The sequence below is a fragment of the Typha angustifolia genome, chromosome 2 (genome assembly GCF_048772165.1).
Source record: "Typha angustifolia cultivar Huaian chromosome 2, ASM4877216v1, whole genome shotgun sequence".
Taxonomy (NCBI): Eukaryota; Viridiplantae; Streptophyta; class Magnoliopsida; order Poales; family Typhaceae; genus Typha; species Typha angustifolia.
The window spans coordinates 3441537-3464058 of NC_133240.1; the positions used below are offsets into that span (position 1 = coordinate 3441537).

At 37.1% G+C, this 22522-nt stretch overlaps 1 protein-coding gene across 2 annotated transcripts; it reads right to left on the reverse strand.

Moving 5' to 3' along the window:
• Nucleotides 1-3119: 3119 nt before the first annotated feature.
• On the reverse strand, nt 3120-9716 carry LOC140771092 (GTP-binding protein BRASSINAZOLE INSENSITIVE PALE GREEN 2, chloroplastic). 2 transcript variants are annotated; one of them, XM_073112498.1, is made up of 4 exons: nt 8211-9716; nt 6444-6611; nt 5963-6321; nt 3120-4247 (listed from the first exon to the last, which is right to left on the reverse strand). In XM_073112498.1, the coding sequence occupies exons 1-3, from the start codon at nt 9663-9665 to the stop codon at nt 5971-5973; spliced, it is 1974 nt and encodes a 657-aa protein (XP_072968599.1). In that variant the 5' UTR covers nt 9666-9716; the 3' UTR covers nt 3120-4247; nt 5963-5970. The 2 variants fall into 2 exon arrangements, with proteins under 2 accessions (XP_072968599.1, XP_072968590.1); XM_073112489.1 differs by lacking the exon at nt 3120-4247 and having other exon boundaries at nt 5861-6321.
• Between the last annotated feature and the right edge of the window lie 12806 nt (nt 9717-22522).

Sequence of the window (22522 nt, forward strand, 5' to 3'; positions counted from 1 at the left end):
AAGGGATCCAACGCAATCAAGATCATGTCAATCGGATTTGTAGATCAAAAGTTATGGGAAAAATACTGATCGTGGGTTAGATGGTGGTGTGAGGAACGTGAGTAATTGAATAGGGAATAATGATTGGGTTTTATGAAATATGGTGGCTATGGTAGTGGGGTAGAGCATTAAGCTAGATGAAGGGGCAAAGAGTGGACCGATCCTTGAGAGGTAAGAGGGCATGGTCAGATTGAGGGAGGAAGAAGATGACGTCCAAGATTGAATGCCGTTGGAGGAAAGAGAGTTAAAAATGAAACTTCAATATTTCATCAATAATCCTCAATTAGGTTACTTTCCACATATTTAAAGGCTAACATATCAACAAAATAATTAAAAGATAACCCTAAGATAATTAAAAGATATTCTTAAGTAATGCAGTTCGTTGATTGCGTTCGAATGTAGCCGAACGCGTTCAAACGCGGATTTCGCGTTCTCTGTCGTTGCGAACGTGTGCAGGCTTTCGAGCGCTGTCGAATGCATTCTAACGCACTAAACACGCTCTCTATTTTTGTGAACGTATGCAGACATTCGATAGTTGTATTCGAACGCAGGAAGTCACGTTCGAATGCAACTGCCAAAAATCCTCTAGAAATCCTATTCTTTACAAAACAAAAGCTATTTCTAAAACAAAAAAAAAAAAGTCATAACTAGCTGAATCATAACAGCCCACCACGCTTCCTTCACCTTGCCCTCAAGGTGTGAAGTCAGGAAATTGATCGATGATCTTGGACTCAAGCTCCCACGACGCCTCATCAGATAGTTTGCCCAACCATTCAACTAAGATCTCCGTCTCTAGCCTCAAACCATGTTGCCTCCGTTGTCGCGCTAGTACCCATATTGGCTCCACCTCTTGCAAATCCTCCTCGGGTTCCGATAGAACCGACCCCGCAACTTGATCTGGCTCAATCCTCGCCTTTAGCAACGAAACATGGAACACTGGGTGTACTCTAGACTCCTCTGGTAGCTCAAGTTTGTAAGCGATTGGTCCAATACGTTCACAAACTCGAAATGAACCAAAAAATTTGAATGCCAATTTCTAGTTCTGAATTGGACGCAAGGTGATTCGACGATAGGGTTGAGCTCATACAAACACCATGTCGCCCACACTAAACTCCTCACGATGATGCTGATCATACATTTATTTCATCCAATTTTGGGCTGCTCTGATATGCATCTACAACCTCTTAAGAATAGCATCACGATCCATCAATACCATATCAACCTCAGTCCGTCCCGACGAAGTTGCCAAATCATACCCCCGTAACGTCAGTATCGCCCGTCCATATACTACCTCAAATGGGGTCATGCCGATGCTGCTGTGATGAGAAGTGTTATATGACCACTCAACCCATGGAAGATACTCCAACCAATGTTTAGGACGATCACTGACGAAATACCAAAGGTATTACACAATTCCCCTATTAACCACCTCTGTTTGCCCGTTGGTTTGAGGGTGGTAAGCCAAACTCAAGTTCAGTTTGGTGCCCTGCAACTTGAAGTATTCAATCCAAAACTCGCTGACGAATATACGATCACAATCCGAAATAATTGAGCTCGATATGAAAGATGACCAACTCTATAACTTTTGGTGCCATATCTTCCAAAACCAAGTTGTGTACCGTCTGGTTCGCGACCCCTACTACATCTGCATTTAAAATATTTACTATATTTCGTACATTTCAGATATAGCACATCCCTTCTTATTTTTACTATATGAGATCCACACTTTGACACCTAAAATTTCATAACGAGTAGATACTTCTGTAGGAGCATAATTGATTTTCTGGTTAAATACATTATGAGATGTTTTTCCATGCTTTCTACATTCAGTTCTAACTATTTCTGCACCTCCTAATCGACCTGAACAACAAACACATATCCCCACCACCCCTTTTGGCATTATTAATGGAATATCCTTCACTATTTTAGGCATCTCATGAAGTTTGGCGATATTGTGGATGAAACATTCGACTACCGATTTGGCGAAAAAAGAATGCGCCAAGGCTAAAAAATGGGCATATTTACTCAACCTGTCCACCACCACAATGATAACCGAATACCCATGTACTAATGGTAACCCCTCTATGAAATCCATAGAGATATCCTCCCAAACACGATTCGGTACCGGCAAGGCTTGTAGAAGTCCAGCGGGCTTCAAGGTCTTTATCTTTGCTCTTTGACACGTCTCGCATGCCCTCGCGTGTGCTTTGACATCCTTCTTCATTCTAACCCAGGTACAGCTATAAGATAGCCTCTTGTAGGCGGTAGCTACGACGACCTAGTTGGCTGGGCTGGCGATTATGGGCGCACGTGGCGCCCTCAGCATGCGCCCACAACTTGCATGGTGCGAGCTCATGCCATGCAACACTAATTTTTTTTTTCTTTTTGTCTCTTTTTTTTAAAATTTAATTTATATATTATTATTATTATTGTTATTAATATTAATATTATTATTTTATTTATTTATTTTTTTTTTATTTGGGTTATTACACCAAATCACTCGCACAAGGCAGCCCCACCATCGGTTGCATCGCTAGAATTAGCGGAGCCAAATGCTATCAAACCGCACCTCTTTGTTTTCTTGCTTAAATTTCATCCACATCTCCGGAAATCAAATGTGACGGGTCCCAAGCTCTGTAATCACTGAGTGCCTAGCACAATATCCGTTCCTTTCAGTGCCAACGGATATAAGTCCACAATGATATCGTGTCCTTGAACCCGTATACCAACTCGACGACACAAGCTCTCTGCCTAAAGCTTCATGCCGTCACCAATAGCAACCTCAAACCCCGCAATCGGTTCAGCGTCCAAGCCCAACATACCCACTAATTTCTCATCTAGAAAGTTATGTACTCCCGGAATCGATGAGGATGTGCACACAATGCTTTTTAACGAGTCCGTCTAACCGCAATGTCCTTGGCACCAAAGTACCTGAATATGCATGCATCAATATTTTCGATTGGATATCTTCCTCCGCGCCCTCCTCCATGGCCTCCTCATGGACCTCCTCTGAATACTCACCATCACCAACAACCTCATCATCCCCCCCCCCCCCCCCCCCTCCCCCGAGATCGTCGATGAACATCACACTCCCAATCAGTTTAGAACACCGATGACCGAGGTGAAACATTCAATGCATCGAAAGCAAAGGCTCTTAGCTCTTCGCTCCTCCACCTGGGCTGGTATGAGAGTTCGAATAGGGGGTCTTGTGCCTCCTCTAATATCGAAAGAGGGTCTCAAGGGTGGTCGTGCTCTAATACTAGCAGCCGCTGCTTTGAACTCGCAGAATTTTCAGCCAGCGTTCTAGGCGCAAATCACCCATCTCGGTTGTCCCAATTTGCTTTCGCTGATATCTTGAGAGCCTTGTGTTTTTGCTCCATTCTCACAGCCTTCTCAAAGGCCTCCTCAAGAGTGGTAGGACAAAGAGCACGAGCATCCATATGGATCTCTTCTCGCAACCCTGAAATGAATGTGCTCATCAATGTCGGTTCGGGCCAAGGTGACTCGCAACGACTACTAACTTTTTCAAAATCTTCATGTGGCAGCAAAATCTTCATACGCCGTTGTCCCAAATCTGTGTAATCCTCTTACAAAAGTCTGCCCAACTGGTGAGTCCTCCACCACAAATAGTTGATCGATACCAATGTAATGTCGTTCCTTGGAGGTGAAAGCTTACCATCTGTACCTTTGTGTCCTTCGCTGTCCCTTGACAATCAAAGTATTGCTCCACTTAAAACACCCATTCTGTCAGATCACCACCTTGAAATTTTGGGAAGTCCAAGCATGCGGTTCTCTCTCGGATAACATTGTCAGATTCGTGAAAGATCATTCGTTCATGTTTGAACCTTTGTGCTTGTCGATCTCCTTCTCTAAATCTTTGAGCATGCTCATCACCATCTCCGATGGAATCAACTTCATCCTCTAAGTGCCAATCCTCTTTATTGACGAAGCGCACCAATGTCACACGCCTCTCGGGTTCCACCACCACCGATCTTGGGTTGTGTATCGGAGGTAGGGATGATATGTAGGAATAGATAAAAGAAGATCATTGACATTTACATGTCGTATCTGAATCTGTAGGGCATTAGTTCGGTATGTTCCCACTGCTGGTCCTTCCATCAATCAAGCTCTTTAGGAGGTAAAACTACTCACAATTTGATCAGAAGTCACAAAACATGTGTCCCTCTATCAATCAAGCTTAGCTGCCTCTGTCGAGCCATAGAACAAATGTTGTAAGGAATGAACCGATTATGACTATCAAAATGTAATCGCTCTATTGCAATGAATATGTCAACAGACTTTTTGCCAAAAAAAAATTTAAAACTAATAACCTATATCTCAAAAAGTTCAAGATCAATAATTCAAGATATATTATCATGACATAACAATATATTTACAGCTCCAAAACTATTTGAGCAACAAAGCAATCTCACTAGTCCTCTTCATCTGAGCAATTCACTATTCTCTCAATGTTATCAATAGCTTATTGCCAAATTAAAATCCAGATTACTACTTCCTCCATGATTTGATCACTTTATATTTTAAACAAACATTATAAAGTATCAAATTACAACACCAAAAGTTTACTATTATCTTGGTCTGATATTAATGATCTCGCATACAATCTGAAAGAAAACAACTGCACAGCTATAACACCAAAACATAAAATCATCCTAGTACTTAGGATCTACCAGAATTGGTCATCCATTAAGAAGTCAACAATTCTGAACTTAACTGGATAATCGTGTGACAAGACCCAATTATATGCAACTATAATACTAATGCAAGACTTAAGACATACTGACAACTGTTTCCATAAATACCAACACTGGAATCCATATATACTAACACGAGAGTCCAAAAAGTATAAATACAAGATTCAATATATAGACTGATCAAAACCTACGTAATTCTATAAATTACAATTACATAAAATACCAACAAAATCCATATATAAACTGAACCTATAGAAGTATAGATCACAATTACATGGATAACTTTAAATAGAATACATATATAAACTGATAAAACCCTATAGGAGACTATATATCCATTTATACAAATAAACTAACAAATAGATATATAGACCAACAAAAATTAAATAGTAAGATTATATAAATTACATTGTTGCTCTACTAGGGTTGAAAGATTTGGCCAACAATGAAGAAGATGGTAGTGGTTGAGAATTTGACTTAAGATTCTACCCGAAATAGAGGAAAGAGGAGAAGATGATTTTCTAGCATAGGGCTTAACAACAGGAGGAAAAGATAATCTAGGCAAAAAAGGAAGAGGCTGCATTTTAGGCGAAAGGGACAAGATGTGCTGAGAAAGAATGTTGTTCTTTTAAAATCCTTTAATATTCCCTACCATGGCACCAAGAAAGAAAATCTCTAACTCGTGAGCCAAAAAAAATTTAATAAGATCTCCCTATGAAGAAGAAAATGAGTGGTTTTCTCCATGCAGGAAGATATCCTTAAAAGTGGTGCAAGGCCAATTTTAAAATTCTAAATTTTTTGAGTAAAATTGCAAAGATAAATCAAATAGATAGGAGTGCAAAATGGGAAATCGTATTAAATGGTTAATGGTGCAAGTCCCTGGTTGAAATTTTTTTGTTTTCCCAAAACAAATATCTCAATGCTAACATATTTGTGCCATACTGCCATGGACATGCATGCATTTCTTTCTTCTAAATATAAACTAGAACTTCTAGAAAACTAGAGCTACACCTACAAAATCTCTTATGCTTCTAACTGCATTGAGTTGATAGTCTATATGTAAAGTATTATACTCCTAATACTTCAACGTGTGTAAAGAACTCGAATGCAACAACATTCATCAATAGTACTAACTTCGACACAGCCAAACCAATAGCTGCTGAGAATCACAAACTATATGAAGACATGGTGATTAGCTTTGAACTCACATCTAGTTTCATGTGCTTGCTTCCAAAAGGAAATCTTCTCTATTTTGTTCCAACCGCCTCTTTTGTGCCTCCATCCTACTCTTGTTACCAATGGCATCAGATATGGCCTTGGGTAACAAAAACCCAGGTCTTTCTAGGAAAGGGGCTCTATCAAGGACCAATGGCTCTCTCTGTGTCACTTCAACACCATCAAAGGTCCATAGTGCCACAGTGGCTTCACCTTTCAACCCAAAAGAGAACCACCCAAGCCCAGAAACTGCAATGTCTACACTGTTAACATCCCAGCTGATCCCAGATACCTTGATCTCTTTCTGCTTCCAGTCGCCTAGTTCGGTCACGCGATCTTGCCCAATGGGTGGCTAATACACACGACACATATATCAATACGATAGATATAAAAAGTAAGAGGCATTATCTTCCCATTGAAATTTAAATAGCAATAACGAATAATTTGAGGGAAAAGATAAGAAGGAAATCCCACCTGCAGCCTGATGCCAAAATGATTCTTGTTTATCTCATCAGCGGTTTCTGTCTTTCCCATATGAAGAGAAACATTAGGAGATGAACAAATAGTTACATAAATAGTTTGTACAGAAGCTTGCGTCAGGTCAAGCCTCATCAAGCCCCCAACATGGATTGTCTGCCCAACCTGCAACAATCACAAATTACTTCTTGAGTTGGTCTTATAAATGGAAATACCACATTAATGTTTGCAACTTTGCATCAAACTCATTTCTCCATTAGGTAATCGCATGGCAGTAGGATGAACATCTCAAGAGATTTACCATTAATATGAACTCTAGTAATTTTATGATTGGATGATAGTGATTAAACTTAAATAAGAGTAGATGGAGGATAATTGATATCTCGCATCAAGAATATGAGCGATAGGCAATCTTCATTTTCAAGAATTTGAGCATTGTAATGGTTGTTCTCCACATGTAGGAGACAACAGCTATGTTTGGTGATATCATGCCTCAGTAATGCAAATCAAATATGTGTTATCTACATAAGCTTCCTTAAAGCAGTTGCCAATAGGAAAATATTAACTATTACATGATGGGGATTTTTAACCACCAGAGACAGAACTAGTACAGCTTTTTAAGTGATCAGAGACTAAATCAAGAAGGTAAGAGCAAGCACAGCAGAATCCAAGTAGGCTTCAATACAGAGAAATGGTTTGATTAACAATGAAGCCATAAAGGAGCAGAAATCCAAATTAAAGAATTAGGAAAAACTTCAGGAACAAATGAGGTAGTCCATAATAGCAACTGTCGAATAAGGAGTCGAATAGCAATCTTAGATAATTAGACAAGATGTAATCATTATGGTACCGGAGCAAAGATCCACGTAGTTATGACCTATTATCTACTAAAAAATAAAAAATGTTTACTGATAATAGAGGTGATAGTAGTGACCAACTTCAAAGGACAAGAAATTCCTCTAGTCCTATCTATCAGCCTGATTCGATCTATAATAGGTCGACTTTATGGACGATGGTATAACCATAAAAGTTTCAGAATATTTCCCTTTCTTGTCAACAGAAGAAAGGTTTACCATAAAACACAAGATGTCATGGTAGCACACAAAAAACACCACCCAAAGGGATACATCTATGATAAGTTATATTGATATGGAGTTGTATGATTTTTCATAAATTACATTGATAAGTTATATATATTATTGGAAGAGATACAGAAGCAAGACACATGGAAAGCAGGAAGGCCGAGAGTTTGTTAAAGACTTATTATCTTCTTTTAGGTGGAAAGTTCAGGTTGTCAAGCATTAACAACTTAATCTTCAGGAAATCATTAAATTAGGTCATAATGAATAGACTGGCATTTATATAGAGCATTTCACTACTTGTAGAATATCATACTCTATCATAGAAAAGATATAAAGAAGGATATTTCTATATGACAAAACTATGCTCAATCATTTCCTAGTGTTCTTTTAGACTGGAACAGTTGCAACCATCTCACAGATTCCATCCAACAATTAATTTTAATTTGTTTACTCCTATAGCATGTTCCTTTCAGTATGGACTACTCAAAACACTAGCTAAATTCTAAAACCTTTGGACTCATCAAATGGAATTGGTATGAGTCCCTGTCATTTAATGGATGAATCAGTAGCATTCAGCTAAAATCACAAAGGACGAAGACACTATAAAAATTCATAAACTAGGTTAAGAATTTGCTATAAAATTGCATAACTAAACAAGGAAAATAATTAGGCAGCAACTTGCCTTCATCCTAAAGGTTCGTGGTTGTAGCTCCTTCCGGATTTCCACCATCTTTTGTTCTTCCCTGTTTAGTCTCATTGACATCAGATATGGATGCAGAAGACCTGGAGTATCATACATCTTTGCTTTTGCGGGCAAAATGCCTGTTATTCTCAATATTCCTAATGTAGTTCCTGGCACCGCTGCCTCTGTTAGTCTTGTGATCTTCACACCTTCGCGCTTAGCAAATGCATTGATTAAAGTCGACTTCCCAGCATTCTGTGCACCGATCACCCACACATTCCCACGAGGTCCTGCCAATTCCTTGATGTAGGAAATCAAATTCCTAACACCTACATCCTTCCGTGCGCTCACCAAATAAACGGCACTGAGCTTAGGTGCTCCGGCTGCCTTAGCTCGATTACGCACCCAACGGTCCAACCTCGTTGGAGAAATCTGTGTGGGAAGCAAATCAACCTTCGTTGCGACGAGGACAAGTTTTGGCAACTTGGTGACATTTAAATCCTTCTTCCTTCCTTCTAAGGCTTTAAACAAAGACTTCGCTGCCCGCTTTGGGAAAGAACCGTCGAAGTCCACACAATCGACAACCATGACTATAACTGGAGCACTAGTCGCTGGCTTCATCAGCCGGGTGGAAATGAGTCGATCGAAATCAAAATCGGGAATCAAATTCTCCGCCTTCTGATTCTTCACCTGCCCATAATTCCTCAAAGAGTGGCACCGAGCACAGACAGTTGCCGAGTCCTCTGCTTCATTCCTCTTTGCATCTCTCATCTTCTTCTTCTTCTCAGATTTCGAGACCTTCTCCTTCTTCATCTTCGTCAACGTCTCCTCGGTGACATTACCATAGCCAACTCCTGCAGGGGTAAATCCGTCCAATTCCTTCTTCAAGTTCTCCTCTTCTTCCTCTTCCTCCACCTCCCAGTCCGAATCCCACCCAATTCCCCCTTCCTCTCCTTCCTCTTCCATGAAAGCTTCATCAGAGAACCCCTCAATTTCCGCATCAATATCGGATTTTGACGACGACCAACTAGCTCCCTCCTCGTCCTCATCAAGAATCTCATTGGATTCAGACAAGGGAAGACCGTCGGAATCATACCTATCTACCTCCCGAGCTAGGGGTTTCTTGTAGTAGCCTGGGAGATTGGGATCGGAGTCTTGCATGAAGATACCGCAGCCGGGGCAGACGAGGCGGGTCTCATCTTCGTCCCTTCCCTCGCTATAAAGAGGCGCTTTTGGAGTCGAAGGCTTCTTGGACGTTGAAGTAGAACGGGAGAAGGAACAAGAGAGAGAGGATTTCCGAGTGGATAGGGGAAGAAAAGAGGAGGAGGAGGATGAGGAGGAGGGCGGGATCCAGGAGGAGGAGAGAAGGAGAAGCGCTCGTGGAGTTTTAGTTCCATTCTTGAAGACATGATAAGTAGGTCGCGTTAGAGAAGGGAAGAAGAAGGCTTCCGCCATGGCAGAAATGAAGCGAGGGACAGTTGCAGCGTTACTTGGATTTTGGAGTGTTATCGCGGAAATGTTGATAGGGTTTTTCAAACTAAAATATCATTTGTTTTCCGGTTTTTTGAGTCAGACCCGTTTAACAAGAGAGAAATAATTTCCTATCTGTCTATAAATTAAAAGGTATCTAAGACATTTTACATATAACACTAGATTAACTGATAAAAAAATTAGAATTTAAGTATTTTTCTTATTGCTTATTCTTATACCTATTTTCTTAACTAATTTATTATTACTTTTATCTTTTATAAAAAAATAGATAGCTAAGAGAAGAGAGAGAAATAAAATATGACTAACTTACCTTTATAATTTAGAAAAGTGATAGTGGTTCATATGATCGATACTTCTAATTAATTTTATTTAGTATTATTTAATCTCAACTATTCGATTAGGAGAGAGAAATTAATAGTTCTTATTGAATCATTTGCCTTAATAAAAAAATCCGTTCTTTTTTTTAGTCTGACTCATTGTTAATTGGGTTATTTATACTGAAAATCCACTTAGTTTTTGATTTGGTGAGGCAAGGTCATTTTTCGGTTTTTTTGCACTTGAGGCTTCTTTCTTATTTTCTTTCAACTTTGTCATTTTTGTCATCTAGTGCCTCATTAAATATTGACAAAACACTATAAGAGAGAGAAATGACTCGTACTTATTTTCTCCATCTTCTTCATCTTCTTCATCTTCTTCATCTTCATCTTCATCTTCATCTTCTTCTTCATCTTCATCTTCATCTTCATCTTCTATTTTATATGTTGTTATTAATTCTTCTTCTATTGCTCTTTTTTTCTTATCTCTTAATCCTTTATTTTTCTATATACAAGTATATAATCGCTATTAAATTAAAAAAATAAAATATTAATAGGAGATAATTGTGATGTAATTATAATTAGTTAAATAACTGAAAACATAAGTCCGCATGATTATTATTTATTTCTATATTAATTTCGGTAGTTAAATATATAAGATATTATTTTTTCAAAACTACGTAAAATTAGAATTTCGTAGTTTAAGTATGAAATTCATAGTTTAAGTATAAATTTCGTACTTAAGTTATAAAATTTCAGTTATGTACAATTTCAAAAAAATATTCAAAAGATAATTATCTCATATCCAAAAATTATAAAATCAATTGAATAAAATCCGTAACATCATAATCTAGAACTTTTGTATTTCAAAGTTTCTTCAGATTGTGAATTCATCTATGGCGAAACGAATAATTCCTAGTTTACATATGAAATATTGAATTACAATCAGAATTTTGTTTTAAACACGGAATTTCAATTCTATATTGTTTCGAAAAAATATTCAGAAGATGATTATCTAATGTCTAAACATTATGAAGCTAATTGGATAAAATAGTGACATCATAACTACAACTTTTGTGTTCAGAGTTTCTTCATATTATAAATCTATTTATAAAGAAATGAATAATTCTTAGTTTAAATATGAAATTATGAATCTTTAGAATTAGAATTTCATACTTTTACACAGAATTTCAATTCTATATGGTTTCGGAAAAATATTCAAACGATAATTATCTGATATTCAAAAATTATAAAGCTAATTGGATAAAATCGGTAACATCATGATCTACAACTTTTACATCAAAGTTTTTTAAGATTATGACTTTATGTGTGTAAAAATAAATAATTCTTAGTTTAAGTATGAAATCCTATGTTACAATTTATATAAAAATAAATAATAATTATGTAGAGTCATGCTTTTTGTTATTTAACTAATCCTAATTATTTTACCATTATCTCAAAATAATCTCTTACTTTATTAATTAAAAAGTGATTATAAAGACTTGTATTGAGAAAAAAGGGAATAATTACTAGAGACTTATATAGAAAGTGTATAGAAAAAACAATAAAAGTTATTATATTTGCAAAAATTATTATTATATTTATAGAAGTTGTTAATATATTTTTCTTCTTCTTATTTTCTATTATTGATTTTTCTGCTTAATTTACTTCACTACTGAAGTTGTTAAAAGATAATAAAATGTGTATAGAAAAAAAATAAAAGTTAAAAAACAAAGAAACGTAAATTCTCACCATTATATATAATTAATCTCTTACTTTATTAATTTAAAAGTGATTAGAGAGATTTTTATAGAAAATAAAGAATAATTAAGGCTTAGAAGAAAAAGAAGAAGAAAAAGAAGTAAAAGAAGAAGAAAAATAAGAAGTAAACGAAGAAGTAAAAGAAGAAGTAAAAGAACACGAAGAAGCAATAATAGTAGAAAAGTAGTAGTAGAAAAAAGATATATTAACAACTTTTGTAAATATAATAATAACTTTCGTTGTTTTTTCTATACATTATAAAATTTATATACTTCACCATTATAATTTACATAGAAATAAATAATAATTATATAGAGTCATACTTTTAGTTATTTAATTAATCATAATTATCTCATAACTATCTCTGACTAATCTCTTACTTTATTATCAAATTAGTCTAAATTTTTATGATAAATTTCCTCAACAATGATTGTGGTGCTGATGGAAATAATAGTGTGAAAAAACCCCTAGACACACGTATGTATCTAACCTCTAGGCAATGATATCGCTCGTTCGCTTAAGTAAAAGTCGGAAGAAATATTAAAAACGAAAGTAGAGATGAACACCAAGATTTTAACATGGAAAACCCAAACAGGAAAAAACTACGGATCCAAACTCAAATCAAAACCAATCACGAGAATATTAGCAGTTACAAGACTAACTCACAAAATAACCCGTCGATCCAAACGACTTTGTTCCTCTCAGTCTTGCTCACTAGAACCCACGATTCACTACTTCTCGTGATTGAAGTCCAACCTCAGTAGCCCTCGAGATTGATCTTTCGTCTAGATAGCCCTTAAGACGAAAGATTAAGATTTGTAGATGAGAGGACCTTGTTAGTTGAAGAACCGATGTAGCCTCAAAAAGTCTCCTTCAATAATCTTCTTCAACCCCCTTTAGTTAGGGTTTCACAATCCTTATATATGATCTTCAAGATAGAGCCAAATTCAAGTCTTATTCGTACTCACAAAAGTCCAATAAAATGCAAACTTCATAGGTGCGTTCGGACGCGGCCCGGGTGCGTTCGAACGGCCTGACTTAATCTCAGGTGCGTTTGAACGGGCCCAAGTGCGTTCGAACACGACAGCTTGAATTCTTCAGGTTGCGTTCGAACGCGTTTGTGAACGCTGCTCTCGGTCTGTGTGAACGGAGTACCCGCGTTCGAACACGTTTGTGAACGCTGCTCTCGGTCTGTGTGAACGCAGTACCTGCGTTCGAATGCGTTTGTGAACGTAGTGTGAACTCAACAGCTTTTCTCCAATAATCTTGCAATTCTTCAAACCAGAGATATTCTAGACTTGTATAAAGCTCATATACATATAAAAATACACTTAGAATATTTTGTACACAATTGCCAACAATTAAAAAACCTAACAGTCTCCCCCTTTGGCAATTTGTGACGAAACATCTAGTTTATAAGATATTACAAAGAATTCAAAATGAGCATTCAACAAGTCTAGTACTCTTAGCACATCAATTCTTGCAAATAAAAATATACCAAACCAAGATCAAGTGAAAATAACTTGAAATGAAACTTGAAATGAATAACAATCCAAACAAAGTTATCAAGGGAGCATAAGTTCAAAAATACTTAAGTAGACAAAGTTCATAGTTATTTCAAGCAAAGTTATAAACAAAGATATAAAGACTCTAATAAACTCCCCCTATGCCAATACTCCCCCTACACACTAGACACTCTCCCCCCTTTTAACACAAATGCCAAAGACTAGGAACTCGGAGGGAACTGACGATGAAGAATCGTCAACACAGAGTCAAGTACGGTCCCCTGACGAGCTTGCTCAGCTCGTAAATCATTCACGACCGAATGGAGATCCTGCACTTGAGTGCTAAGCTGATCGAAATGGTCAGAGTATTGTAGTAACTCCCCCTCAGTATGAGATATGTCATTGTCAAAACTATCGAGGTGCGATGAACGACCAGCGGCGGAAGAGGACGGCTTGAGAAAAGACGACTGATCGTGAGCTTGACTTCGCTTAAGAGTTATTCGATCCAACGGTTTTTGTGAAGTAAGTGAAGGTTCCGAGGCATCCACACGCACCCCACTTTGAGTGCACAAATTTGTAATAAATATGCCAAACGGTAACCCCTCACGAGGTGCTTCTTTCTGAGCAGCTGTGAGAATGAAATCATAGATCACCGCAGCCAAATCAACAGAAACTCCCGACAACACTGCATGAAGAAGGAAGGCACGATCCAGACTAATACTGGAATGTCGAGTCTTGAGGGTGACGTTGTACAGACAAAAAAGGTGTAGCATGTGAGCCACTAATGTCAGCTTCGCATGTGGCATCATGTTTTCCTTCCAACGTTCCCCTTTTATCAGCATAGTGCCAGCATATTCATTGACATCAGGAAGTGGAGCAGATGATGGATACTGGAACTCACCATCAGGAAGACGAAGTTCAACGCGAATAACATCGGAGTCCAAGTATATCGACACCCCACGAATAGTAGAACGTATACATCGATATAAAACCGTGGCATTACTGAAAAATTCCCTAACTACTTCCACATATGCAATCCCGCTCATCCGACACACGGATAACCATCCTCGCTCAGTAAAGATCTGTTCGATCCCCAATTCAGAAAAATCAGAAATAACCACGGGTCGTTCACAGATAACAGGTCGAGTGCCAAAATTATGTTTGTATCGGCTTGCAGCCGTTGATGTAGAAAACTTTGAAGCCGAAGATGGTGACGAAGGCGGCCTAGGTTTCTTGGTCACTGTAGTTTTTTTAGGTATTCTTGAGAAAGAAACAAGTTACAAGATTCAATACACGCCCAAAGCAAACAAAAGAAAAGCAAGAATACCAAAAAAAATTTAGAAACCATGAAGGCCCTAAATGAAACCCATCTTTCTCTTGAAAACTCAAAGATATCACGTTCAATCGCACAAGAACCATCAAAGTTTTAACATTAACGTGATAAAAACTCGAAAACGCACAAAATCAATCAAGATCAAGAGACTTTATTGAATAAAAAATAGGAAAATTGATGGATGATCATACCTCGCAAAAATGAAGAAAAACTCAGAGATTCGGCCGAAAGATGCTAGATCCAGAGGAGAACCACCTCTAAAAAGATTTGAAGTAAAAAATTTGATGAAAAAGAGCAAGATCTTGAAGATTTGAGAGGAGGAAAATAAAGGGTTTTTAGGGTTTGGAAGATGGAAGATGAAAACCCTTGGGTTCGGACGCAATATTTAAAGAACCCTCGAGTGCGTTCGAACGCACTAGTTTGCGCGTTCGAACGCGCTGAGTTCGAACTCAAGAATCTTGAGTTTGAAGCCTTTTTTTTAAATCAGTAAAAACACAAAAAATATTTATGGAGATGCACTTCTAAAAATTCAAAATAGATTCAAGACATAGAATATGACAATCAAATGAAATAAGTCATACACAGATCAATCAAATCATTTAGAGCATATTATAATCAATTCTAATGAATCACTCAAAATTAAATTAATCTTGATTGATCATAACAATAAGTATATGCAAGTTGAGCATAGATAACATGAAACTATCTTCTTAAACAAACTTTCCTATTTAACCAATGATGTAATACAGTAGTCAAACTGACTTAGTATAGAAAATTTTACACTTTTCGACTTATTCTCCATAACAAGACAGGAATTTTTCTTGTAAATTTTTTTTTACTGAAACATATAGGTGCAATGATGGCTTTCACACATGAGTAGGTAGCCCTTTTCTTGTAGTACAAATCAAACAATGTGCAAGTAGATATTCGCATATATCATTTATTATTATTATTTTTAATTTGCAAACAATGTACTGAGTCAAACTGGACTCTGAACAAGACGGCTTTCATACTAACTCATTGTAGCCCTTATTATTGATCTTTTATGAACATATTTTTGATGACTAAGCATGAGGTCAAACTATGCAAATCAAAGTTAATAATGAGCTATTTAAAAAAATAATTCATGATATCATGCTCACTCAAGAATACACATACGTTATGAGTACATTAAATTTGGTTTCATTATTATAGAAGTCAAGGGAGTGACAAAATCAAAATTGATACAATCTACTTCAAGATGACAAAATTGACTATAATAACTCATAATCAAGTAAAAAATCATACTTATATGTCAAGAATATATTTTTGAATCTAAAAGTGCATCAATTTTTTTTTTATAAACAAAATAAAACTCTCGACAAGTCTGAAACCTTAAAAAAAATCAAAGTAAAAGAAAAAAAAACGAAACGAAATAAAAAGAAACTCGCAAACTAAAAAACAAAAATCCCAATAAAATCAGTCCAAAGCACAAATCCCTAAAGAAGTACGAAGATACTCAAATCTCTATATATCCAAAGGTTTTGTGAACAAATCTCCCAACTGTTTCTCTGTCTCAATATGTTCCAGCGCTATTATTTTGTTTTCAACTAACTCGCGTATAAAATGATGTCGGATATCAATATGTTTTGTACGCGAGTGTTGAACAGGATTTTTCGATATATTAATAGCACTCATGTTGTCAAAATAAAGCACCATAGTATCTTGTTCAATGCCGTAATCCTTGACCATCTATTTCATCCATAGTAACTGAGAACAACTACTCCCTACTGCAATGTACTCGGCCTCCGTAGTAGATAAAGATATCGAGTTTTGTTTCTTACTGTACCAAGCAACCAGATTGTTTCCAACATAAAAACATCCACCTGAAGTACTTTTTCTATCACTACATGAACCTGCCCAATTAGAATCCGTGTATCCCGATATGATAGCACCCGAGTCATAAGTAAACCAGAAATCTAAATCAACTGTGCCACTGACATATTTTATGATACGTTTCACAGCAAACAAATGTGTCTCCTTAGGTTCAGACTGAAACCTAGTACACACACCAACACTAAATGCAATGTTAGGTCTACTAGCAGTTAGTACAAAAGACTCCCAATCATGCTCCTATATAGTGTCTGATCAACACTTTTTCCTGAAATATCCTTAACTAGTTTGGTAGTTGTACTCATAAGAGTTCTAGCATGTTTTGTATTTTCTAAACCGAATCTAGTCACAAGATCCTTAGTATACTTGGTTTGAGAGATAAAAATCCCTCTCTCCAATTGAGTAATTTGAAGCCCTAAAAAGAACTTCAACTCACCCATCATGCTCATCTCAAAATGACTGTGCATGAGATCTGCAAACTCCTTAGCTAATAATTGAATCGTCGCCTCGAAGACAATGTCATCCACATATATTTGTGCCACAACTAAACTCTTGTTTTCACGTCTAATGAACAATGTCTTATCCACTCCCCCTCGAGTGAACCCCGCATCCACTAAAAAGGTGGTCAACTTCTCATACCAAGCTCTTGGAGCTTGTTTTAGCCCGTAAAGAGCCTTTTTAAATTTAAAAACATGAGAAGAAAATTTTTGATCTTCGAAACCCTTAGGTTGTTCCACATAAACATCTTTATTCAGGATACCATTCAAGAAAGCACTTTTAACATCCATTTGAAACAATTTAAATTTTAAATGACAAGCAATGGCAAGCAGTATACGAATAGACTCTAATTTAGCAACATAAGCAAATGTCTTATCAAAATCTATAGCCTCAATCTGAGTGTATCCCTGTACTACTAGTCTGGTTTTATTTCGAACTATATTGTCATATTCATCACTTTTATTCTTATATATCCATTTTGTTCCAATTACATTCACATTCTTAGGTCTATGAACTAAATACCAAACATCATTCCTAGAAAATTGCTCTAATTCCTCATGCATAGCATTAACCCAAGAATCGTCTAACCATGCTTCCTTCACATTGTTAGGTTCAAAAGAAGATGTATAACAAGTAAATGATACCTCACTTTGGATTTGTCGTCTTGTCTTCATTGGTTCATTCACATCTTTGATCACCTGTGACAATGGATGATTTAGTTTCACTCTAGCAGATGGTTCTAGTACGATGTAGTCATCTTGGTTCATTTCAACCCTGTCCTCGTCTTGTTTCTCAATTTCCAGTTCAAGCTCTTTTCCAATGTCTTCGTCATGTGTACCTGTAGAAAAAAAAATAGGAGTAGCATCAATTATATCAGCAGTGGATTCATCTATAACAATATTAGCTGATTCCATAACAGTCGAAGTGTCAAGATTGAATACTCTATAGACTATTATTAGAGTACCCTAGGAAGATGCATTTACAACTCCTAGTGTCAAATTTTGTCAAATGTTCTCGATCACGCAAGATATAGCATTTGCTACCAAATACTCGAAAATATTTAACACTAGGTTTCTTACTTTTCCAGATTTCATAAGCAGTCATTTTTGTACCTGGTCTTAGATAAATACGATTTATAACATGTACTGCTGTATTGACCGCTTCTACTCAAAACCTTTGAGGAACCTTTTTAGCGTGAATCATAACCCTAGCCATTTCTTGCACAACTCGATTCTTCCTTTCCACAATCTCATTCTGTTGCGGAGTTATAGGAGCTGAAAACTCATACTGAATACCAAGAGAATCACAAAATAAAGAAAAATTTTCATTTTCAAATTCTCTACCATGATCAGAACGAATCCTAACTAGGGTAGTAGATTTTTCATTCTGTAATTTCAAGCATAATATTTTAAAATTTTCAAAAGTTTCAGACTTCTCACGTAAAAAGGCGACCCAGGTAAATCTAGAGTAATCATCGACCAATAAGAATATATAGCGTTTACCTCCAAGACTTTCCGATTTTATTGGACCCATTAAGTCCATATGGACTAATTGTAGCACACGGCCAGTGGTAGCTGCATTTACCTTCTTGTGTGAGATCCTAATTTGTTTTCCAATTTGACATGAATCGCACACTTTTTTCGACATTTTCATCATCTTAGGTATTTCTCTTACCACTTCTTGTTTGGAGAGATTAAACAATTCCTTGTGATTCACATGTCCAAGACGTTGATGCTAAAGATCTGCAATCGAAAGAGGCACTGTTACATTTCAATTTATGTGGAGTTCCAACAACATAGCAATTATCAGATGTTCTAGATCCATAGCATATAACATTACCATCATGATCTAGAATAGTATAATTATTTTTGGAAAATTTTATCTCATAATCTTTATCACAAAATAGACTGATACTTAGTAGATTTGCTTTCAAGCCCTTAACATAAAGAACATTTTTGAGACTAGGAATCCTTGGAGTACTTACCTTTCCTTTACCTATAACCTTAGATGAATTACCATCTCCGAATGTCACAACTCTCCCTTCATGTTTTTCGAGATTAGAAAACAAGGACTTGTCACCCGACATATGTCTTGAACAGCCACTATCTAAATACCACAAATCAGAATTTAAAGCTTTCAAGACTGTATGCACAACATAACATTTTAAATCACTTTTCTTGACCCATATGACCTTTGTTTTCATCCCATAAATGAAATCACTTCTAGGTTTTTGCAAAAATTTGCAATGAGGTCGAATATGCCCTAGAATGCCGCAATGAAAGCATGTCGGAACAAACCATTTTTTACTCACCTTTCGTCAAGGAGTGTGACTAAAGTTTACCTTTGGTGCCGTTGAAGATTCACCAGTTTGTAAATTCAACTTCAGTTTAGAAGCATTCATCCAGGATTGCTTTGTAAATGCGGTTGATGACTTCAGGTATTCTTCCTTTTGTATACCTGTAGAAACGAAGACAGTTTTGTTATTATTTGAATTACAAGTGTATCCAACGCCATACCTGTCTTTTCCAGAGATCTGAGCTTTTAGAATCTCGTCAAGTTTGTTCTTCCCTTTTAGAAATGTCACTTTCCTATGCAATCGTTCTAGTTCAATTTCATCAGCCTTCATTTTATTTTTCGTATTGTCAAGTTGTTCAGAAAGATCTTTGACACGTTCAAGTTCCAATTTGTACTTCTCCTCAAATTGAATTCTTTCTGATTCGATTACCTTGAGTCATTGAAATAGTCTAAGATTGCTTTTCTTGAGTTTAAATGACTTCAGGTACATGTCATTATATGCCTTTTGGATTTCAGATTCATCTTCTTCAGTTGGTAACATATCAAGATCATCTGTACTATCAGTATCAACAATAGAGTCAGTATTAAGTAGAGAAGAGGCAAAGGCTACAAAGTTTTCTTCATCTTTTTCAGAATCATCATCAGATTCATCTGAGTCATCCCAAGTAACTTTCATAGCTTTACCTTTCCTTTTAAGATGATTAGGGCATTCTTGTGCGATGTGTCCAAAACCAGAACATTCAAAACATCGAACTTTATTCTCAGAATTCTTATTTTTCTGTTTGACATTGTTGTTGCTACCACCTCTATTCGAACTCACAGTATTCTTCTTTTTCACAAAGGCTTTACTTTTCTCAAGTTTTTCAGCATTCAACTTGTTTGGCTTCCGAAAGAATTTATTGAACTTTTTGACAAACATGGCCAACATCTCAACATCTAAATCACCTTCATCATCAGACTCCTCTAAATTTTGTTCGACTATGGATAGGGCCATCCCTTTGGACTTACTCGGTTTGGAAAGACTGGACTCAAATGTTTATAGATTTCCTACCAATTGTTCAACTTTCATAGAATCGATGTCCTTACTTTCCTCGATAGCTGTAACTTTTGCCTGAAACCTTTTTGGAAGAGACCTAAGGATCTTACGAACAATTCTGTTTTTAGGAAATTTCTCTCTTAGGTTGAAATTGGAGTTGACTATATCACTTAACTTTGCATAGAACTCATCAAATGACTCATTCTCCTCCATACGTAGAGTTTCAAAACTAGTAGTCAACCTCTGAAGTTTCGAAAGTTTTACAGCCATAGTTCCTTCATGAGTTGTTTCTAAGATCGTCCAGGCTTTTTTTGCTATCTCACAAGTAGAAATTCTTGTAAATTCTTCCGAGGAAACACAACTAAAAATTGCATTTATTGCTTTGCTATTTCAGCCAACTTTTTCATAATCTGTCTTATCCCATGACTCAATCGGTTTCTCAATAAACTTATCATTTACCATGTACATTGGTGGACTCCAACCGTTCACAATGGCCATCCATACTCGCTCATCTATAGACTTCAAATAAGCTCTCATTCTAGCTTTCCAATATCCATAATTTGATCCATCTAGAATAGAAGGTCTAATAGATGATGATCCATCTCTATGAAAATCCATGCCTATCTGATCTCTCTCAAAGGGTGAGAGAACCTGCTCTGATACTAATTGAAAAAACCCCTAGAGACGTATGTATCTAACCTCTAGGCAATGATATCACTCGTTCGCTTAAGTAAAAGTCGAAAGAAATATTAAAAACGAAAGTAGAGATGAATACCAAGATTTTAACGTGGAAAACCCAAACGGGAAAAAACCACGAATCCAAACTCGGATCAAAACCAATCACTAGAATATTAGCAGTTACAAGACTGACTCATAAAACAACCCGTCGATCCAAACGATTTTGTTCCTCTCAGTCTTGCTCGCTAGAACCCACGATTCACTGCTTCTCATGATTGAAGTCCAACCTCAGTAGCCCTCGAGATTGATCTTTCGTCTAGATAGCCCTTAAGATGAAAGATTAAGATTTGTAGATGAGAAGGACCTTGTTAGTTGAAGAACCGATGTAGCCTCAAGAAGTCTCCTTCAATAATCTTCTTTGATACGATTCGGACTTCACCGACGTCGTCTCGAGCATGGATTCACTTTAGGAGTGTTTTTGTTTCATGTTTTCGTGTTTAATTTCCATTAAAATAAGTTCTCTGTAAGTCGCGTTCGAACGCGGGTGGAGTGAGTTCGAACGCGGTTTGTGAACGGGGTTGTGAACGTGGGTGAAGAGAGTGCACTGTGCATTCGAACGTGGTGCGTTCGAACGCACTGTGAACGCCTACATCGCGTTTGCAAATACCGAGAGGGGCGTTCGATCCCGCGTTCGAACGCCTGCATCGCGTTCGCAAATCTAGAGGAGTGAACTCGGTGCATTCGAACACGGTCGGGCGAGTTCGAACGCGGTCGGCGAAAATTATATTTTTAGGGTTAATTTTGACTTGTTGGTTAGCCTTTAAAAGGATGTGGATGGCAACCAAAGTGGGGATTGATTATTGAATATTGAGATCGAGTTTTGTCTTGCCTCCTTCGTCTTCTTCGCTCCCGTTCTCTCAATCCCCGGCGACGCCGCTTCTAACCTCCCTCGACCGGTCAATCACCCTAGTCCCTTAGGGGTGGCCCTCTCCTCCCCCTTCTTCCAATCTATCCAACACTTGCCCTAACCTTTCCATCAACCATAACCCTTCCACCACCACTTTTTACCGGTGCCACCCCATTAACGCCGGTCCACCTTCAACCACCATTACCTAGGATCACGTGCCTCCATCCACGGATCCAAAACAGACCATCCTGATGTTCGTCCACTAAACGGACGATATCTCGAGATCCCCAAGTCCGATTTGCCTGAAACTTGATTTGTTGGAAAGATCTTCTATGGGGCTACAACAAATTTTACATCGATCCGACAGCAGCATATTTTGAGATCTTATTTCAAAGTTCTATGCCAGATCTAGTCCAGATCAGGAAATTGGAAAAGATCGAACCTTAGCCTAAGAGGAGATCGTATCAATTTGGTATCAGAGCTCCATAGCCCGAGGCGTGATCGTATCATTCTTCAACCCCCTTTAGTTAGGGTTTCACAATCCTTATATATGATCTTCAAGATAGAGCAAAATCCAAGTCTTATCCGTACTCACGAAAGTCCAATAAAATGCAAACTTCAT